Genomic DNA, 23,186 nt, shown 5'->3' with positions numbered 1-23,186 from the left:
ATTCACCATCATTGAATCTCTCAAACTATAGTCTCATGCATCAATATGCTGGAAGAGTAAGCAATGTTTACTTTAGAGCCTGAAAACTTGAGTATGAGCAAATTGTCAGTGTATGTTATCTTAGTTGAATAACTAACACTGCAACGCTGAATTTGCTCGTAAAGTTAGAGAACCCACAACAGAGAGTAATTTCTTGCTTTGCTTTTGAAAGATTCATCCATAGGAGAGTAGGAGCTTGACATAAATTAGTTTTTCTGGACATGAAAATGAAAGAAATAACATATAATATTTTGCTGATAATATATATGTGTCGATTACATTGGGTATTCTTGCAGAAAATAAACTAGAAAATTACACGAAGGGATAAAATATAAGTAACGAAAACCTATGCTCAATCAAACTATCTCTATTTGCGTTTAACTACACTGACATAAGGCAGCTCCACGGAACCCATGTAGATTTTGCCGTTGTTCCTCTCCATTATCTCCGTCGGTCTCACACTCTTGGGACCTCTCATCTCTTCTAGTATCTTCCCGTTGGAGCCGACCCTCACAGCAAGCAGATGGCTATCCCGGCCAAAAGGAAGCTCGTTTTTCTCACGGTGTAAAGCCACCCAATAACCTCCCTTGTTGCTAGGTCTCACATTATCAGGGTAACCCGGGAGGTCGGCAAAAGGCTCGGATCTTCCTGTGTTGGGGCCTTTGATCCAGTGCCTTAGTAGTTTGCAAGGACCGGTTGACGCAACCACAAGGTGAGTACGGTCGGTGCTAACGGCGACGCCATTAGGGTAGGTCATGTCTGATTGGAGCACCGTAACATCTGAAGTCCGCGGATCGTACCTCATGAGGCGGCCCGTCGAGTCCCCCGTTCTCGTCACCATCTCGTGCTGCGCCCTGTTGTAGTTCATAGAGCTGTCCGTGAAGTAGACCTGACCGGTAGTTTGGTCAACGTCAACCCCGTTGGTGAAACTTAGAGGTATGCCATCAACGCTATTGACCAGCACCGTTGCCTCCCCGCCGCCTGGGCCAACCCGCATGAGGCCCTTGTACGCGTCAGCGATGTATAGGTCTCCCGTCTTCTGGTCGAACCGAAGGCCGAGCGGGCGGCCGCATTGGCTCTCGGTCGCGGTCTCCGGGCGGAACTTGGTGGCCGTGCACATCTTGCTGTCGTAGCCGGGGCCGTGCGTGTAGGTGGTCCAGCCGAGCTTGTCGCCGTTCCACTTGAGGACACGGCCGTCAGAGACGCCGCTGTAGGGGCCCTGGCCCTTGCCGTCGAAGGCGACACTCTCCGGCCCGCGGACCGTCCCGCGCGGCAGCGGCAGGTGCTGGCTCCGGGTGGCGTCGAAGCTGGCGGCCGCCATGGCGGCGGGCATGAAGAGCATGACCATGATCACCACGGCGATCGTGGCCTTGGCAAGGCGGCTCATCCCGCAACCCATATTTGCTTGTTGCTTCTTGGATGGATCAGCTTGGCGTCGTTGGCTGGCTCGTATTTGGTTCTTTCGTATGTGGTGGACTGATTATCTAGCTCGATGATTTGTGGAGAGTACACGGTGGGTGGCTGCACTTATATATAGTACTGGTCGAGAGCTATCTACCGTTCCGAGTCGGTGCATGAAACACGCAAAACACGCCAGAGGCCGACTCGGTTCGTATGCTTTGGAAGAGAAACAGATTCCGAGTCGAAGAGAAGTACGTACTACTGATGGAGAACTATCTACGTACTCTTGGAGTAGTAATTTCTGCACGACTCCGCGAGGGAACACGGCGAGCTGCCGACGCCCAGCCCCCGCTCCGTGTAGTAGCTCTCGATTCAGTTTGCAGCCACACAAAGAGCTGATTGGCATAATGGCATTGACACCGATCAGCCGCCGGGTGAAAATCGGACAGCTGCCTGGGGTGGTATTCTCATTTCTCACATATTAGATTTGCATGATAATAAAACTCGGGATCACAAGTTCAGAATGTGGAATCGAATTGAGGCATAACCCTAGGCGAACAGCGCCGCCGCCACCCAACACCACTCCTCTCCCTGCCGCCGCCGGAGGGCGCCGCCGGGCAAAAGCCTGCACGGCGTCGGCAGCGGTGGGGCGGCCTCTCCCCTGCAACCTCTCCGCGCGGGGCGTTCTCGCGTTCCTCTCCCCCGGCTGGTGAGCTGCTGCTCCGGTGCGGCTTTGGCGCGGCGTGCCCCCGCACCGGCGTGGTGCTCGTCCGCGTGCCGGTGTGGAGTTCGCCCGTGCCAGCGTGGAGCTGCTCGGCCTCCCCCATCTCGGTCTCGTCCTTCCGCCTCCGTGTTCTGCTTCCGTGCAGCGTCGGCCTCCTCCCTGCGGCGGCTGCTCACGCCGGCGCCGGCCTGTGCGACGCCCCGCGCCCCTGGCGGTGTGGATGACGGCTGCTCCCCTTCCCTGCTGGTGCTGCTCCACGCGGGGGCAGATCTCACCCGGCTGGCCCCGGAGCGTTCCGCGGGGGCTGGACCGGCCAGCTTCCCGCCCAGGTTGGACCGCTCAGCTCTTCGGCGGCTCCCTGCCCCGGTGGCCCGTGTCCACCCTCCGGTCGTTGTTTCCACAGAGTGGAGGAGGTTAGCCTGTCTCGACACTTCGTGTCAAGCTCCGAGAGAAATCTCCGATCCTAGCCTCGCCGGATCTGGCGGTGGCGATGCTCTCTGCGTCGTTCTCCTCCTTGGAGGCACCGCCCTGGAGCTTTGCACGTGTCGGATAGCTATGCCTCTCGTCTTCTCGCCGATCCTTGGCTCGTATCCTTCTGGGGCTAGGTTGTTGTCATGGTGGCCCAGACTTTGCTGCCTGGACGTCCTGGGCTGGCCTTGGCTTGCGTTGCTCTTCGACCACGGGGGTGGCACACCGGTGACATCCTCCCAGACTCGGCTATCTGACGCCCTTCGTCTGTGCTTGGTCTCAGCGGCACATTGCCCTTCGGCTTCGCCGACGGCACACCGCTGTCGTCGCACCGTCTCGGCTATCCGACGCCCTTCGACCGTGCCAGTGACGCTTCTTGGCGTGCTCATGTCTGGTCTCCGCATATTCAGCTACCTGTTTTGTTGGGCTGCTTGCCTCCGGCGTTGAGGTTCTCACCGGAGATCCTCCTTGGCGTCCGGCTTGAGGTCCTCGAGGTGGCTTGCTGGTTATGACTCTGCTCCGGTTCGTGCTTGTGGCGTGACTCGACTCTGTATCGCCCTTCGGCCACGGGGTCGGCACACCGGTGTCGTCGCCCCAGTCTCGGCTATCCGACTGGTTCTGCAGGTCCTTCGTCGCCGCCCGTCGCTCACCCTGCTAGGTCGTGGTGCTTGTCACTTGAGGTGCTAGCCTCCCGGGGGGTTCGGTTGGCTTGTGATGCTAACCTCCCTCTCCCTTTTTGTGTTCCCTTGCTTCTAGTTTGCCTCTGTTGTTCTTTTTGTCTTCTACTCCTTTGTAACTCCCTGTAAATTCTCTAATCTGGTTGTAAGAACTTGGGCCTACCAAGCTACTTTCGTGGAATGCAACAAGCGGTGGGATTTTCCCTCCCGTCAACCTCGAAAAAAAAATTGAGGCATAATTTCCAGCTCGTGTATTTCAGATAGAAAATGTGCACGGATTACAGGACAGGAAAAGTTCCCCCGCATAAAAAGAAGATTACAGGACTGTGATAAATGAACAGATTTCTGGGAGCTGAATAAAATCAGTGGAATTTCACTGTGTAATAGTCTGAATCCAAAAGCAAGCACAGAAGAGGCTGCCGGAACACATATTTATATTTACCAGAATGTTTTTAACTGGGGACCAACCCATGGAAGTGCCACCATCAGGCTATCATCAAGTTCAGCATCCACCACCCAAATTGCCAAATCAAATACACCCAAGCAAGAAAATGAATCGCTACATAGATGTGGCAAAAAGAATAACTACTGGTAGCGCCGGCGTCAACTCTGGGAGCTCTAATACCCATGAATGTTGATCATGATGGGACAGTTTCAGTAGCATTATATTTGTGACGAAGAGGGGCATGTCAAGCGGCGGCGGAGAGCATCGGCGAAGAGGAACGGCGGATTTTTTCTCTTGATGGGAGGAAGGGCGAGCGACTCAACCGGTTGCTCTTGTGCAGCCCAAGTAGGGACATCCAGGCCCATGCGTAGAAAATACGGGAGACGGACAGATCGACCCGATCAGCTACACGATAGAGAGCAACGTGGGAAGAAATAGAGGTGACGTGGCTCGCTGTGAGATCAACAAAATATGATCATCTATTAAGAAAGAGAAGATATATATTGCTCATAGGAGGTAGGGGTGGCTCTACCGCGTTCAGGGGCGGAGCTCCCCTTTGGGCAAGGTATGGCAGCTGCCCTACCTTGATTTTTTGCAAAAAATCGCATATACATATACATCTATAGACATACAATCAATTTTGTACAAATTCTGTCCGTTTCTGAAGAAAAATGAGAAGGGAAAAGAAAATTTGGGCCGAATAGACCGAACTGGGCTGTTACGTACCTAGCTGGGCTGAATCGATCGGCCGGACGTGCAAAGGAGCGAACTAGCGAGCGTATAGGCGATCGCGTACAGCCTAATCGTGTGATTCCAGGAAAACCGCCCGCACTCTCGTAGGAAAGGAGCCGCCTCCGCCTGCCTTTTCGTCTTCGACGCGATCGGTACTCCCGATCGAGTAAGCCAACGCCGCGACGGCCGACGGGGTACGACCTTCCGGCCACTGTCCTCGTCGTTTTTTCATTGCGCAGCCTAACGCCCTGTCCTAGCGGCTTCTTCCCAGCCTTGTCTTGTAGGCTGCAGATCACCCGTCGGCCGGCACTCGGCCGGCACTGGTCAAGGTTTATCTGCGAGATTTCGTAGTTTGAAGTTCAAATAGCTTGTCGCTGTGATTTTGTGGTTAAGGTTGAAGAAGTGAAGAACTAAGATGGATAGGAAAGGGAAGAATGTTGCAGGTAAAGGGGGAGGTACAATTGTAGATGTTTTTGTCAATTGAATAACTTTAAATTTGTGAATTGTGAGCTCGGTAACATGGGCAAACTACTAATATATTTTATGTTTTCACTTGCAGATTTGAAGACATATTTTTTGCCCATCGAGCGAGGGATATTCAAAAGTCTTGATCTTGCTGAAATTAAAAAGGATTTTTAAAAGGAAGGTAGAGCTTTGCCATTGCCTGGAACTTCCAGACGGCATTAAAGCTTCATTATTGGTACGTTCGTAGGTTAATTATACTTATATTTGAACATGTTGCTATTACCATAGTACCGAGTGACTATTCTTACCGTCCTATAAACTATTAATGAGTCGAGACAGTTTATTTTTTTGCGTCACTCTTTTAAGTTTAAAATTTCGCCCGACCTTAATTTTTTTCCGTCCTTCGCCACTGACCGCGTTGGAGCTATATGGCGTGTTGTTTCTAAGGTTCATGCAAGAATTCACTGCACAAATAAAATCCAAGATGCAGTGCCAGCAAATAATACTGTCAAGAGAGGATCCAGTGTACAAAATGTGTGTTTTGAGGATATGCAGCAGGAGCTAAGAAGAGTTTTGCTAAGTCTTTTTTCATGGAAGTGCTCATCCTAGCATGTTGAAATATCTGGTTGCTCAGAAATGGAAGGATCTTTAGTGTTGAGGCCTGCTCTTTCACTAGGTGGAAGGGGAAGTTTATCCATGACATCTCTTTGCTGCAATATAGGATCAAGGAGAAATATAAGGATAGGTTGATTGCCTGGATTAGGTCTCTGCCTTAGAGCCTTTATCTCCCATGTACATAGGTTGTTTTTCTTTGGCCTTGGGCTTTTGTACATAACTTTATTTAATTTGGAGTAATAAGCCTCACAGTCTTGGGTTTCAAAAAAAAAAGTGTGTTTTGTAGCTTTGGCCCGCCCATGAATATTTTTCAAGCTCCGCCACCGGAGTCTGGGCCAAAGTGGCTAGTGGCTGGCACTGGTTTATATTATGTCCATATTTCAAACAGGACGTTTTTGCGTTTTTAAATTAATTTTGAACGTATTATAAAATGTTAAAATTTCTGTAAAAATACTGGACAACCATCTTGATGTTTTATGTGTTCGCAAAATAGTTTAACGAAAAACCAATATTTTCTGTGGTTATGTGTAAAAAACATAATATTTGGTGCACACAAGGCATTTCCTTGTCTTTTGTTTACAGAGGACACAAAAAATATTGGTATTCCACGAAACTTGGCATGCGCATATAGAATGTCGATATATACACGCTAAATTTTTGTTTGGAATATTTTCAAATATTTTTTTGTAGCAGGAACATATACACCTAAGATCAAATGTGCATTTCCGCATATAGAATGGATAACTTTGATCTTTGTTTACTATATAAACCACACCTTAAAATGTTATATTATTGTTCCTATTTTAAGTATTTTTTCTGCATAAAACTATCCTTCATGTACTTGTGGTTAGTCGATCATAGTGGCATTACCCCACACACGAAATTTCTATATATATAGTCTTCTCTTTGATTGCTCAGGATCATCAAAGACAAGATGATGTACAGAATCCGAAGCATACATATATACTTTCCAGCGACGTTGGTACGGCTAGCCAGAGGCTCCACACGTAGATGTCGGCGACGTTGGTACGGCGGTCGCCCTCAGGTATACCGTCACAGCTAGACCGACCGGGCCATGCATGTTCGTTTCCTTTCCTTGTGCCGCACGCCGCGGGGTACTTGTGCGAGTTCCACAAGTTAATACTCGTGCGAACTTTCTTTTCCAAAGGTGCTGCTGATGCCCCGTGGACTAGAGCGACGCTCGTCCTTCGGCAATGGTTCTTTGGAACGACCCAACAGGCACGTGAATATCCATCAAAGGCATTCCTTACGCATCCCATGTCTAGTTTTGTCTAAGTCGCTGGTCGAGTATCATTCGCCGGCTCTATGACGACCACTCTGTATCCTCTCCGCTCTCGTCGCAGCTACCGAGCTAAACAAAAGAGCTATATACCTATAGGTGTCTCGAGTGTAAGAGAAACCTAGGTAGCTATATATGGCGATCATGAAGTTGCAAACAATGGTCGAAATAATATGCTTCACCTACGGAAGCATGTGGCTTCTTCGTACTTTCGAAATTTATAGTGTCTGCAAGCAAATGATAATTATATGCTTCACCTACGGAGCAGCACTATGAACTTATTGGAACCGGCTCCTCAAACACTGAGAAGGAAAGTTAGAGAAACTACAGTATTCCAACTTCTCTCTTCAAATTTATACTACTATTTAATTCTAATATAATTCCAATTAACTTATATCGTGCAAATTTAAGGTATGTATTCACAGCTATTACTTGCAACCAAAATTATGGTGCAAAAAAACAGTTTAGATGATTTGTGCTACAGTAATCTTCTACAGTAATTAGCTACAGTGTAAAATAAGGTATTTAATGGCCGCATACCCTGACATTATATACACTTGTAATTTTAGATCAATAAATTATACAAATACAAGTTGGAACCATATAGCATAATCCATTGTATACCTAGAATTGGTTTCGACCACACCCCATAACTTGCAAAAATACCCTCAAGTATTTACCTATGGAATTGTATAGAATCGGATTTTGTAGATTGAGAATTAGATATTACAAAGAGAAAGAGTTGGTTTCTTACTATGCTATACCTACTTCATGTTTTATGTTTTAAAATCAGCTACGCGTAGTATGACTACTCAAAATATTAAAAAAGAACAGGTGTCTCATCTAAAATATTTTGTCAAATATCAAGGTAGGGCGCCTGCCCTACCTAGCCCTACTAGAAGCTTCATCCGTGGGTTAGCCTCTTGGAAAGCAGGAATAACCTTAATTTTGGAAACTAACAAACTATGCATGGTGGAACACGGAGTATGAGCCAAGGTGGCTAGTGGATAGATCAAACTGACACTCGACTTAATTATATCATAATGGATAGTCTTTAACTTTGACTTTTTCTTCTTCTCTAAACCACACCCTAAAATGTTATAGGTACTCCCTCCGTCACATTTTAGATGTCGGACCGCGTATTTCGCAGAAAAGCCCCTAAAAGATTTCCGACCAAGTCCTCTGTTCCTCCTCTATCCTCGCTCACTTCCGATCGCTTTCGTCCAGCTCTCGCGACGCCGACCGCCAGCCTCCGTCTTCTCCCATGGAAAAAAATAGCGCGCTATTCCAACGCTAATAGCACGCTATAGCATATCTGGAGAGCCGACGCTACGCTATTTCGGCGCTATAGCGTGCTATTCGCGTTAATAGCACGTTATAACATGCTAATAGCGTATTTTTAGACCCACGCTATTTGTTATAGCGCGCAATTTTTTTTCCTTGTCTTCTCCTTGCCGCCTCCCTCTTCTCCTCGACGCTGACTGCTCTCGCTGGCCGCCGACCGTCGCCGCGCTGCCGCATCCTCCCCATCGCGCATGTCCTCGGCGCCTCCCTCTTCTCCTCGGGCATCGTCCACTCCGGCGGCCGAGTTCAAGCTATGATTTTTCCCCACTCCGGCGGCCGGATTTGCAGGGGCTCTGCTAGTTTTTCGGTTTTTGTGGATGGAATCGGCTGCTGGCGGTGGGGATCTGCTGCTGGCGACGGCTGATGGAATCGGCTGCTGGGGATGGGATGTTGCGGGACCAATTCGTCATCTCCGGCACCGACGTCAACTGCGAGAAACAGCCTCCACCGCTCAACCAGGTACGGTACTCCTCCTTCCCCTCCTCGAAATGTGGAGGCGGTATGCTCTATCGTGGATGAGGATTAGAGAGTTGAGTTAGCTTTCATGGCGTGTTATCTGTGTGTGTCTTTCATGTGCCAAATGACAAGATAGATACTGTAGAATGCATATTCATACTAGTGATAGACCACTGTAAGAGCCCTGTCGTGGACACATTTTACCAGGAATGAAACACCACTCTTTAATAAGCTCTTAGAAATTGCAAGTTCAGAAGATAAATCCCTCATGTACACAAAGTTCAGAAGCTCATAAAAATTGGAAGTTGCAGTTAATCATCATGGTATGCTAGTAATGAAGCTTGACCATTCTGGTTGCTAAACACACATTGATACAAAATTTTCTTGACTAATTTACTCACTCAGTATTACAATGTGACAATTTCTTGCAGGTAATAAAAATAAAGGAAGAAGGAACAACAGAAAACCTTACTTCTTCAGGCAAACTCACGGGAGGAGCACAGCAGCGACCTCCAGGATCTCAACTTCAGATTGTTAAAGCAGCACCAACTAGCTCCGCTGGTGAGCAGGGCAGAGGCAACACGTTGCATGTTCTTGGTCACCGGAGGAACTCCGGTGAGGAACTCCAGCAGCGGCGAGGGCGGACCTGGACATCTGGGCAAACCACCAGGCAATCGAGAGGGAAAAAGGCTCCTGGAGGACCAACTTATCACCCTGAAGCTATTTAATGGCTCGGGGAATCTGATGAGCGGCGATGGCGTCGAGCTCGAGTGGTGGCCGCAGTTGGAGGAGACGGGTTGATTTTGTTGATCCACGGCGTCCCAACAGGCAATCGAGAGGGGGAAAAGGCTCCAGGTGTTATCTACGTCAAGGGCAAACTTTGTGTGTCCTCGGTAGAGCTCAAGCTCGTCTCCTCCGTACAACTCCTGCGACGTTACCTCCGTGGGAGCTCGAGGCCGAGCACGTTCTCGAAGGGAAAGACAGAAGGCGCGGAGGGCGCGGACTTGGAAGAGGAAAACAGAGGGCGCGGAGGGCATGGATGATGCTGATCTCTTGGTCGACCTCCTTCCTCGCCCCTTTCGGTGGCGGACGGCGGGGCGGGCGGGGAAGACAAGTGCTTGGATCTCAAAATTAGGGCTAAAATTATAGCATTTTAGATGTATTAGGGGGTTTGGGAAAAAAGTAAATGAACTATGCCTCTGGCACCTAAATGGTGACGGAGGGAGTATTATTGTTCCTATTAGATTTTTTTTGCCGAAAACTATCCTTCATGTGCTGCTGATCAGTCGATCATAGTGGCATTACCATCACACATCAAATCTCTCTCTCTATATATATATGTGTGTGTATATACATCATCTGCTCTTTGATTGCTCAGGATCATCAAAGACGAGATGATATACATAATCCCATGCATAGATATATATGCTCCATCTGCCCTAAAATAAGTGTCTTAACTTTTTCTAGATAAGGATGTATCTATAACTAAAATACATCTTGATACATATGATTTAGATAAATTTAAGTCACTTATTTATGATGGAGGAAGTACTTTCTTGATGAAAGTGGCTTTGATCGACCATTTAGGTATCCTTATACATCATCCCAGGAGGTGGCAATTTGGCTCATAGGAGCAAATGCTCTCATTATATAAAATAATTAAAAAACAATTTTAAAAATGTTAAAAAATTCTGATATAAATTTGTTGGTGTACATCTTGACATTCTATGTTAGTGCACAAATTTTCGTGGAGAAACAACATTTTATATGGCGTGTACAAAAAAGACAAAAAAATATACTGTACGTAGTCGTGTTATAGCATCAAAACTTGTCTTTTTTACAGGAGCCACAATTATTTTTAGTTTTTTTTTTGAAAACTTGTGTACCAACATAAAATGTTTAGATGTACATGTAAAAATTTAGTTTAGAATTTTTTGACACTTTAAAATGTGGATTCACATAATGGGAGCATATGCTCCTATGAGCCAAAGTGCATTTCCCATCATCCCAATGCTTGAAAACACACCAGGCAAACAACTCACTTAAACTCACCGGATGCAACACACATGTGACGTGTTTATTTCAACAAACGTCAACGTATACGGTAATGGAATCAGGTTACGGTGGGATTGCGGTGTAATAACTGGGACTTTTTTCCTATTTTGTTTGGTTTGACTTGGTAACGTAAACGAGAAGAACGAAGAAGAATCGCTACCTCAAGCTCTGCTTCTCACGCCGCTCCGCTGGTGTTCTTCCTGGGAAGCAGCGGCTGCTCCTTTCCACGGCTAGTTGCTCCTGGCATAGAAGAAATCAAGGGGGCAATGAGCGGCCACCAATGAATATTGAGGGGGAAATCGCCGGCCACCAACACCGTCCAGTGAAGGGGATCGGCGGCTGCCGTTGCTCTTCTGGCGACTGCCTCACCCGAGGCGGTGTTTTGCTTGTGAAATAGAGGAAGTTGAGGGGAATGTGTATCCCCGACCAGCGTTGGCGCTAGAAAGAAGATTTTTTCCATGCAAGCTAGTTAGTCTGGTAAGGACATGTGCAGCGCAAAGCGCTTATCCAGGCGCTTACAACACAAAAATAAATAGCGTGAAATAGGAAAATGCCTCCGCTTCTAACTTCTCCAACGCAGGGAGCTAGCAGTAGGCGCTTGTATCTCTAAGAGAAGTCTCCGCTTCTCACGCAGCATGTGATAACAATCAATAAGCGCTGGCGCAAGCTCTTGTGTCGACGCTAGGCTCCAGGATTCCATCACGTAACTGCTCAACGGGCCGGAATAAAATCCTAGCGCCCCTAGATAAGCGCCACATTGTACATGCTCTAATGTTATCTGTTTAAGGTGGGGGTTGGGTGGAATCAGATTTAGGCTGGGTTGATCCGTTTGCGAGGTATTTGTTTACGAACTGGGCCAACCAAACACGTTTTAATAGAATCAGGTCACGGTGTAAGGCGATACAGGGGGAAATGAGTAAAGTCTAAAATAAACCTTAAAGTTGTAGAGGGTGTCGAAATACAACCTTGAACTTTTAATCCCGGAGATTGGCACCCTAAACTTTCAATTCCCGGTCTAATATTGCATTTGAGTAGTTGCCAAACAGGGGATTGCTGACATGGCCGGTCATCTCCTTTTGACGCTGGCAAGCAGCAGTGGCGCGTGCCATCTCAAGCAGCGGAGGCGTGCTTCGTCCCTCACGGCCGCAGTGAGTAGTGTGCGCAGTGTTAGTCCCCGTGAATTCTTTGAAGATACCCCGTCCAATGATGCAATCACATCTTAAAACATCAATCTGACAGTCTCAAACAAAGGATTCTTGAGCAGCAGGCTAGCAACGTGCATTAATCTGGATGATCAATCATCGTAGCTCAGCAGAAGCTACTTTCTCTTGGCCGCCCAGTACAGTTGTGTTCCAATTCAAACAGATCATCTTCCATCCAATGCCTAATCAAGTTGAGTATTTCCAGTTGCTGGCGAAGCTATTTCTAATCGAGACATTCACGAGCAGAAAGTTACTAAATAGGAGTCGCGCTGCCACCGGGAGGTGTTGAGCTCTCTCTGTTTGCGAGCGACGACGAGAAATTGGCAACTATCAAATCGATGTTCGAACTTCTAACTTGTTAGAAGAGCCGCAACAGAGCAGGCTCGCCAGGGTGCAGCTCTCCATGACTGCTCCTGGCCACCGCGATGGCTAAGAGCAAGTTTAATAGTATAGCCAGCTGCTGGCTATAAGCCATGTGCCATGTCATTTGTAGCTAACATAGAGCCAACATGTATAATAGTGAGCTATAATCATGTACTACTTTATCAATGACTGGCCCACATTTCACTCTCACAAAGTGTCTAGGAGCACGTGCTAGAGCTGGCTCTTGCATGAGAGCCCACTCCTCTCCTCTCTCCTCATCTCTCTCCTCCAACTAAGCATTAATATATTATTTTAACCCTTATAGCCAGCTGACTAGGACTTATTATACTTGCTCTAACGCCGGTGACTAGAGCACCTCGGAGTTTGACGCAGTCGAGCACGGCACACATGTGTCGGTCCCTGTGCAGAAGCTTGCTGTTCTAAATTGCTGAGCTCAGTCAACAATCCTGGAGTTAACCGGGCCCACATCAGCAAAACCGTGCAGAAATGACCCTCAATCAAGCATAGAGTTCAGGTTGTTGATTTCCAGGAACCATAGTTCAGGGTTCGATTTCAACTTCCGCTATGAATTCAAGGTTTGTTTCAGACTTAACGGGGGAAATTGATCGAACCGAACACGTTCATGGTCTGGAGACATTGGAGGTGGAGACGGGAACCCTAATCTCCGCATTAAGCAAACGCTATGCTGGCTCCGCGCACAGGAGTGTGCTCCACCTAACAAGATGGCTCGGCCGAGTAATCGATGGACAACGGAGCATATGCGTCTACTTTTAGCTTAGGTAATTGTATGTTTTTTTCTTTCTGTTTAGATTCATTAAACGTTTAAATTTAAAGAATGTTCAAATCTATAAAAAATTCAAACTCGAAAAGGTTTGAATTCAAAATTGTTCAGATAAAAAATATTGAAATTTAAAAGTGTTCATATTCAACAAAATGTCTAAATTCAAAAAAATTCAAATCTTAAGAAAGTATTTTTCAGTTTTGAAAAAGTTGCAAATTAAAAAATCCTGAAAAAACCAACTCTAGATAGCGTCTCGCCGGAGGTGGTATCGCGCCATGGGCCCGCAGCCACGGCTCATGAGACGCCCCGCCTGCCGTCGGGAGTCGGCCCATGCCTGGCGGCTCGCGCGCCTGCCAGCGCCACCTCGAAGCTCCGCGGCGGGCGGCGCCACACCTGTTGCTCGACGTTGCCACGCGGGGAGGGGACACGCGCACACCTGACCGGCGCACGGTGAGGCGGTGCGTTTCAGTTGGCACTCGGCAACAAAGGCTTTTGGACCGATCGTCGTTGGGAAAACACGGCGGCGTCTCTGTATCGTTGCTCGTCCTCGTGCTGTCCTGGACAATCCTCTGTCAGGAATTAGGCCAAAACTCAAGAACGCATATTCTGCTGCTTCGTCTCATTTCAGGGTCGAGTATTTTTTCCCTCCGGGTGACACGCTGACCGTCATATGCCAAAAGAAAAAAAGGAAAAAGGTGGAGATCGCAGGCAGAAAAAGAGGATGGAAGAACTACGTGCTCTGCCCTTTCAGTATCACGCCCTCAGGTAGCTTGACTGATCGGGCCATGCACCTTCTTTTTCCGCAAGTTATTCCTTCCGCTTCGCTGCACGCCGCGAGTTTCAGAACATAGTGTACTTGCAGGAGTTTCACTTGTGCGAAGTTGTTTTCCCAAGCGTGATGTTCATGCCCCGTAAACTAAAACCACGCTCGTCTTTCGGCGACGGTTCTTGTGAACTAAGCAATGGGCACTTGAAACTCTATCGAAGGCATTCCTTACGCATCCCATGTCTAGTTTATTTTGTCTAGGTCGCCGGTCAAGTAGATAATGTCATTCGCCAGCCCTATATTGGTCACTCTGTCTTATCCTTTCTATGCTCTCGTTGCAGCTACGTAGCTAAAAGAGCTTTGAGTATCTAGTGGGAGAGAGAAATACTAGCTAACTATATAGCGAGCCATCATGGAGTAGCAAATAATGGATCGAAATTATATGCTTCACCTATGGAAGCATGTGGCTCCGTATTTCTGCAATTTATAGGAGTATATGTAAGCAAACAACAGTATGCGCTTCTCTTTGATTGCTCATGATCTTCAAAGACCTGGCATATCTTGATGACAATGGTATTGATCGACCATTTAGGTGTTCTTATAGCGTATCATCCTAATGCTTGAAACCACACTTGGCAACTTAAAACTCACATGGTTCAACACACATGTTACAACCTTTCTAGTGATTTACACATGTTGCAGTAAACTTAATTTTTTAATTCGAGCTCCGTTTGCTACAGAGGAAAAAAGAAAGGAAATTGGAGGACATGATTCTTATAGGAGAAAATGGCATGATATAGTGCAGAGAGGGTCGATGGTAAGGCGACTTCTAAAATCCATCTAGGATTCTGTACACCTCATTGGTGTTGCCGCCGGTCTGCTCCGTCTTCGGTGGCCTTGGAGTCCTGGAGGTGCGGCAGATGATGGCCCCTTGCCGACGGAAGGGTTTTCTTTCTTTATTTAGGCTATTTTCATTGTCTTCTTCGAGATGTTTAGATGTCAGCTACATCTTAAATTCACAATAAGGTCATCCCCACCATGTCCTCATTTTGTTGGTGCATCTAGCGCCGGCGGGGACACGTGGAGCTGTGTCCCACGGATCTCAAGTCAGTTTTCATGTTCGTTGGTATGATTTTAGGTCCGCCTCTTCCGATCTATGAGTCTTATCTTTGACAATGATTGAAGCTCTGGTGCGCTGGTCCAACGGGGCATTAGCATGACGACTTTCTATTTATCTGCTACAACAAGTTCTACTACAACAAACTTTTCCCGGATCCAGTGATGAAGGGATGAGGATGGAGGCACGCCTTTCGCTCGTGCCGGTGTTTGTAATCGTGGCTAGGTGGTCTATGAACATATTTGTATTTTTTATTACTTTTTAGGTTCGTTGTACTGCTGTAAATGATTATCAATAGACTGGTGAAAATTTTGAAAAAGTATTTGCATGGTGCAGTTTGGGGCAAGGAATATTAGGCTTACATTATTTTGAGATTCCGATATAACGAGCTATTCCGAAAGAATCTATTATAAAATTAAAATTTGAAAATAAGCCACCACATCTAATAGAATAAATCTTGATAGGCGAACTAACATTTTTACGACGTGCTTATCCTAACTTTTGGTTTCTTATTTTCCTCGTAAAAACCTGCTGACCATGATATGCCAAACAAGAAAAAAGTAGTAGAGAAGCAGCAAAAAGACGATGGAAGAACTACATGCTCTAGGCATTGCCCCATTTAGCTCCACTAGCCAGGGCTTCACAGGTAGATGTCGGCCATGTTGCTACGGCGGATGCCTTCGGCCACACCGTCACCGCCACAGCTCGACCTATCGGGCCATGCACATTATTTTCCACAAGTTATTCCCTTCCCTTCCGCCACACGCCGCGAGTTTCAGAGCATTTCTGGCCCCTTGGTGAGTTCCACAAGCTAATACTTGTGCGAAGTAGTTTTTCCAAACGTGTTGTTGATGCCCCGTGGACTATATAATGACGCTCTTTTTTCGGCAATAGTTCTTTGGGAAGAGACAACATGAAGCTGAACCTCCATCAAAGGCATTCCCAACGCATCCCATGTCTAGTTTTTTTTTTTTTGTCTAGGTTACCGGTTGAGTAGATAATGTTATTCGCCGGCCCTATGCGGCTATGTCGGTCACTATGTATTCTCTCCGCTCTCGCTGCAGTTATGTAGCTAAACGAGCTTTGAGTCTATACTATTGGAAGAGAAATATTAGGTAGCTATATAGACGGAGATCGTGGAGTAGCACATGGCTTCGTACTTTCGGAATTTATATTATTTATGAGCAAGTAATAATAGCATTTTTTACCATCTAAGAACTCATTGCTCAACAAATGGTACAAAGACAACCTAATTGCCGGGAGACACACAAATCAACAAATACACGATAACTGGATAGTACGGCAAAGCACATACACATGGTGCAAAGCATGCTCATCTTCATAATGATTGAAGATCTAAAAGCAAGGCATACAATAAAAGACCGAAAATAGGCTAGCCTAGTGGCCAAGGATGAAAAAAATATGAGGTAGGGCGAACTACAAAAAAAAATGATGCGAATACCAAAATAGTTCCAAGACATTAATGTTGTACATATGATTCTAAAACACTCACTTGGTACAATAGAAATAGAAATATATTTGAATATAAGAACAAAGTAGCATACTAATAATTATATATAGAATTCCTAGGCAACAACAAAGCTCTACTTTCTTTTTTTGAATCTTCCATAATTTTATTGATCAAGACTTTTAAATATCACTTGCTCAATGTAGCACATCATCAACTCATCAAGAAGCCATCGCCCCAATCCATAACACAGCTAAAAGTGCAAAGATAGCTCGGTTGATCCTGGTCAAACATTTCAGCCTATGAAGGTAAATGCGATGTTGAATTTGATCCGAAAAGAGTGCAGAGGAGGCAATAGAGGATGCCCTAGTTCAAACCATACTTTTTAGAAAGCAAGTTTTCTTGTTTTGTTGAAGAAGGCGAAAGGCATGTTTTGGCGAACCATAAACGGATGAACCGCGCTTAGCACTGCCAAATTAGCCTTATGTAATACATTTGACATAGGATTTCGAGTTATCCTTTCGGGACTGAACAATTTCCTATTTTGATATGATGGAGACAAGTTCTCCTCTTGGGCTTATCATGTTATACCCAATAGTAAACTTGGCATATTTAAATCGTGTATTGTACACAAACTTAATGAGTAGTCTCATTACGGCCAAAGCTATAATCATAGTCTCCTGACATCTGAGGTAAGGTTCTTGAAAATCCACTCCAGCTATTCTCAAGCCCAGATGTGAATCCTTGAAATACTCTCGATCAATCAAATCTTCTAATCTATACCAAGACTGATAGAAGTGATCTTTAATCATCTTCAATCCTTTTCGGGGACTATAAGTCGTTTTCTTACCCGCTTCATTTTAAAGTAAACCAGAAGATGCCCCATTCTCAATGCTATCATCATATGTCTCGGAACAAGAAAATGGAACCTGCATACTTTTATTTGTTACCCTTACTAAACCGCAGTAAGGATACGAATACGACTTAAATAAACTACTATAAGGATCAGAATAAGTACTAATGCTCTGTATAATACTTTTCCCCGAGCGATGGTTTAGCGGATTCGGAATTGTAACCAAGCATCCTGGGTTCTATTATACCCGATTCAACACTAGAGCATGCAGCCGATCCTGGATACATAAGGATCTTCCTATTCGTAGGTGGTATACAACTACCCCTATCCCTATTGTTTTGATACATGGCGTATTGGCTTTGCTGTAGAGCTAGCTAAAGATCCATCTTTCCTGGATTAGTGATTACTTCAATCCATACCTGAAAGGATCGTATGCCGCACCTAGAGGGGGGGGGGGTGAATAGGTACTAACCAATTTTTAGTTCTTTTTCAATTTAGGCTTGACACAAAGGTAAATTCTCTAGATATGCAACTAAGTGAATTTACCTATATGACAAGGTAAGCAACTAGCACGATATAGCTACACAATATAAGAGATAGAATAGGATAGAGGTAACCGAGAGTGGAGCACGCGATGACACGGAGATGATTCCCGTAGTTCCCTTCCTTTGCAAGAAGGTACGTCTACGTTTGGAGGAGTGTGGTTGCTACGAAAGCCAAACCAACAGCCACGAAGGCTTCACTCGGATCTCCCGTGAGCAACGCCACGAAGGCCTAGCCCACTTCCACTAAGGGATTTCCTCGAGGCGGAAACCGGGCCTTTACAAGGTTCTTGGGGCACACATCCACAACTGAATTGGAGGCTCCCAAATCTGTAACAATACAACAATCAACAACAACACATCAACACAAATCAACTAGGGAACCAAATAGGGACACTAGCATGAGATCCCTCAAACAAATGAGGGGGAAATGAAAAACGCTTCGGTGAGGATGTAGATCGGTGGCTTCTCCTTCGAATCTCCAAAGATCAAGAGCTTTGGTTGGGGGAGGAAGGAGATCTTGCAAATCTTGTGTTTCTTGAGGTGGCTCTAATGGAGGTGAAGCTTGGCAGAATTCTTGTGCAATAATTGAGCAAAGGGGGAAGGAAGAAGAAGAGGGGTATAAATACCCCTCCCCAAAATCCAGCCGTTGGGGCTTCGGGGACCGGATAATCCGGCCTTAGTTAGGGCCGGATAATCCCCCCCCCCCCCCCCCGGATAATCCGGCCTCCTGGTACAAAACCAGGACAATGTCCGGCCAAATATCCGGCCACTATCCAGACTTGCTTTTCTTCAGGTCCTTAGCCGTTTTCGAGGGGGCCGGATATTCCTGAAATGTCCGGCCCGGATAATCCGGCCCTAGGACAAAACCGGGACAATATCCGGGCAAATGTCCGGCCCCTATACTGAGCTGCTTTTCCTCAAGTCCTTAGCCGAAAATCTGGGGGCCGGATATTTTGCAAATATCCGTCCCGGATTATCCGGCCTGATGAACTTTTTGCTGATGCTTTTTGACAGCACTGACCACATCCAACACACATACAAATGTATCTATATAATCCATGTACCACTTAAACAAACATTAGTGTATCACATACATTGACATCAAACACACAAAACATAATATGAGAGATGTTCTTTCAATCTCCCCCTTTTGGTGTTTGATGACAATATACGGATTTGCAAGAGAATCGCTATAGAGACAAGCATGATGGCAAAACATAGAGGCACTCCCCCTACATGTGTGCATATAAGTAATTTGCATTTGAATACAAATACACAACACATAGGAGCGAGGTGCGTCAACACAAGAGGTATCCATCATGAGCTCTAACAAGAGACATGTACATATGAAGTTGAGATAAGATGCTAGAAATCATACCCTTGTGTAGATATAAGATACGGAGATATAGCATCACACATAATATAATAGCCTTGATCTCAACATATAGAAATCCGAAAACCATAACAATGTCTCACACCACATAGCACATAGTTTTAAACGGAACACAACCAAAGCAAATAGTTCAAATAAGAGGGAACACAAGCAATAAAGGAATGATAAACGCTATGCTTGTGCCCAAACCATGCAAATCCCCGAGAGAGTTCCTAATAGAACGCTTCTCCCCCTTTGGCATCGAGACGCCAAAAAGGGGACAAGCGCGATGCTACTCGCCCCATGGGGATCACTCGGAGGCATCTTCATCATCGGACTCGTGCGCCTCTTCTTCTTCTTCTTCTTCTTCTTCTTCTTCTTCTTCTTCATCAGTGTCAGGTGCATCCGGAGAACGGCGAGTGAGGCTGGACCTTTGAATGCAGTCATCGAGATCGCTCCACGGAACCTGTGCAAAATGCCACCCACTGTAACCTGGGTGAACTGGAGGCTGAGGAGGGGGTCCTTGCTCACCACTGAGCTTGTGCGGAATAACCGCCCGAGTATGCTTAATCTCAGAACGCTCCCGGCTGGCTGCATAGTTCTCCTTATGGATCTCAATGTTCATGCAAAGGATGTAACGCTGAAACCAACTGAGCCTGTTCACTTGTTTCTTCATAGCAGGGAGGTTAGGATGGCGAGCAGGAGCAAATCCACTAGAACGAGCATCACCCATGAAGGAGTCAGGTGGAGGTACAGCAGAAGAGACAGACTTAAGCTTGTAGGCCTTCTTGATAGAGTGCTTCATCAAAGGGTACCCGCTCAAGTCTTCACCACTCACGCCCGCAGTGTTGTTGATGAGGAGCTGGATGTAAGGCGCTGATACGTCTCCGACGTATCGATAATTTCTTATGTTCCATGCCACATTATTGATGATATACATGTTTTATACACATTATATGTCGTATTTATGCATTTTCCGGCACTAACCTATTAACGAGATGCCGAAGAGCCGATTCGTTGTTCTCGTTGTTTTTGGTTTCGGGAATCCTACAAAGGAAATATTCTCGGAATTGGACGAAATCAACGCCCGTGGTCCTATTTTTGCACGAAGCTTCCGGAAGACCGAAGGGGAAGGAAGTGGGGCCACGAGGCGCCGACACAACAGGCGGCGCGGCCCAGCCCTTGGCCACGCGGCCCCGGTGTGTGGGGCCCTCGTGTGGCCCCCGCGTTGCCCTTCCGCCTACTTAAAGCCTTCGTCGCGAAACCCCCGATACCGAGAGCCACGATACGGAAAACCTTACCGAGACGCCGCCGCCGCCAATCCCATCTCGGGGGATTCGGAGATCGCCTCCGGCACCCTGCCGGAGAGGGGAATCATCTCCCGGAGGACTCTTCACCGCCATGGTCGCCTCCGGAGTGATGAGTGAGTAGTTCACCCCTGGACTATGGGTCCATAGCAGTAGCTAGATGGTTGTCTTCTCCTCATGTGCTTCATTATCGGATCTTGTGAGCTGCCTAACATGATCAAGATCATCTATCTGTAATTCTATATGTTGTGTTTGTCGGGATCCGATGGATAGAGAATACTATGTTATGTTGATTATCAATCTATTACCTATGTGTTGTTTATGATCTTGCATGCTCTCCGTTATTAGTAGAGGCTCTGGCCAAGTTTTTACTCTTAACTCCAAGAGGGAGTATTTATGCTCGATAGTGGGTTCATGCCTCCATTAAATGCTGGGACGAGTGACGAAAGTTCTAAGGTTGTGGATGTGCTCGTTGCCGGTAGGGATAAAACATTGATGCTATGTCCGAGGATGTAGTTATTGATTACATTACACACCATACTTAATGCAATTGTCTGTTGTTTTGCAACTTAATACTGGAAGGGGTTCGGATGATAACATGAAGGTGGACTTTTTAGGCATAGATGCATGCTGGATATCGGTCTATGTACTTTGTCGTAATGCCCAATTAAATCTCACAATACTCATCATATCATGTATGTGCATTTTCATGCTCTCTCTATTTGTCAATTGCCCGACTGTAATTTGTTCACCCAACATGCTATTTACCTTATGGGAGAGACACCTCTAGTGAGCTGTGGACCCCGGTCCATTCTTTTACATTGAATACAATCTACCGCAATACTTGTTCTACTGTTTTCTGCAAACAATCATCATCCACACTATACATCTAATCCTTTGTTACAGCAAGCCGGTGAGATTGACAACCTCACTGTTTCGTTGGGGCAAAGTACTTTGGTTGTGTTGTGCAGGTTCCACGTTGGCGCCGGAATCCCTGGTGTTGCGCCGCACTACATCTCGCCGCCATCAACCTTCAACGTGCTTCTTGGCTCCTCCTGGTTCGATAAACCTTGGTTTCTTTCTGAGGGAAAACTTGCCGCTGTACGCATCACACCTTCCTCTTGGGGTTCCCAACGGACGCGTGTTGTACGCGTATCAAGCATATTTTCTGGCGCCGTTGCCGGGGAGATCAAGACACGCTGCAAGGGGAGTCTCCACAATCCAATCTCTCTACTTTGTTTTTGTCTTGCTTTACTTTATTTACTACTTTGTTTGCTGCACTTATATCAAAACACAAAAAAAATTAGTTGCTAGCTCTACTTTATTTACTGTCTTGCACTCTATATCAAAAACACAAAAAAATTAGTTACTTGCATTTATTTTATCTAGTTTGCTTTATTTACTACTGCTAAAATGGCCACTCCTGAAAATACTAAGTTGTGTGACTTCACAACCACAAATAATAATGATTTCCTATGCACACCTATTGCTCCACCTGCTACTACAGCAGAATTCTTTGAAATTAAACCCGCTTTATCGAATCTTGTTATGAGAGAGCAATTTTCTGGTGTTAGTTCTGATGATGCTGCTGCCCATCTCAATAATTTTGTGAATTGTGTGAAATGCAAAAGTATAAAGATGTAGATGGTGACATTATAAAATTAAAATTGTTTCCTTTCTCTTTAAGAGGAAGAGCTAAAGATTGGTTGCTATCTCTGCCTAAGAATAGTATTGATTCATGGACTAAATGCAAGGATGCTTTTATTGGTAGATATTATCCCCCTGCTAAAATTATATCTTTGAGGAGTAGCATAATGAATTTTAAACAATTAGATAATGAACATGTTTCTCAAGCTTGGGAAAGAATGAAATCTTTGGTTAAAAATTGCCCAACCCATGGACTAACTACTTGGATGATCATCCAAACCTTTTATGCAGGACTGAACTTTTCTTCGCGGAACCTATTGGATTCAGCTGCTGGAGGTACCTTTATGTCCATCACTCTTGGTGAAGCAACAAAGCTCCTTGATAATATGATGATTAATTACTCTGAATGGCACACGGAAAGAGCTCCACAAGGTAAGAAGGTAAATTCTGTCGAAGAAACCTCTTCCTTGAGTGATAAGATTGATGCTATTATGTCTATGCTTGTGAATGATAGGACTAATGTTGATCCTAATAATGTTCCGTTAGCTTCATTGGTTGCCCAAGAAGAACATGTTGATGTGAACTTCATTAAAAAAATAATTTCAACAACAATGCTTATCGGAACAATTCTAGTAATAACTATAGGCCATATCCTTATAATAATGGTAACGGTTATGGTAATTCTTATGGGAATTCTTACAACAATAATAGGAACACACCCCCTGGACTTGAAGCTATGCTTAAAGAATTTATTAGTACACAAACTGCTTTTAACAAATCTGTTGAGGAAAAGCTCAATAAAATTGATATTCTTACTTCTAAGGTTGATAGTCTTGCCTCTGATGTTGATCTTTTGAAATCGATAGTTATGCCTAATAAGGATATTGAAAATAAAATTGTTACTACAGCAAATGCCATCCAAGTTAGAATTAATGAGAATATAAGATTGATGGCCGAATTGCATGCTAGGTGGGAAAGAGAAGAAAATGAAAAACTAGCTAAAGAGAACAATGTAGCTAAAGT

The 23,186-nt window shown here is 45.6% G+C and overlaps 1 protein-coding gene across 1 annotated transcript; it reads right to left on the bottom strand.

The window, feature by feature from the left end:
• Positions 1-406: 406 nt before the first annotated feature.
• On the bottom strand, positions 407-1,438 carry LOC124706979 (protein STRICTOSIDINE SYNTHASE-LIKE 10-like). Its single transcript, XM_047238644.1, has one exon. It carries the CDS (start codon positions 1,436-1,438, stop codon positions 407-409), a length of 1,032 nt encoding a protein of 343 aa, XP_047094600.1.
• Positions 1,439-23,186: the final 21,748 nt, after the last annotated feature.

The sequence above is a fragment of the Lolium rigidum genome, chromosome 4 (assembly GCF_022539505.1).
Source record: "Lolium rigidum isolate FL_2022 chromosome 4, APGP_CSIRO_Lrig_0.1, whole genome shotgun sequence".
Classification (NCBI taxonomy): domain Eukaryota; kingdom Viridiplantae; phylum Streptophyta; class Magnoliopsida; order Poales; family Poaceae; genus Lolium; species Lolium rigidum.
This window is presented reverse-complemented; position numbering and strand designations above follow the sequence as displayed.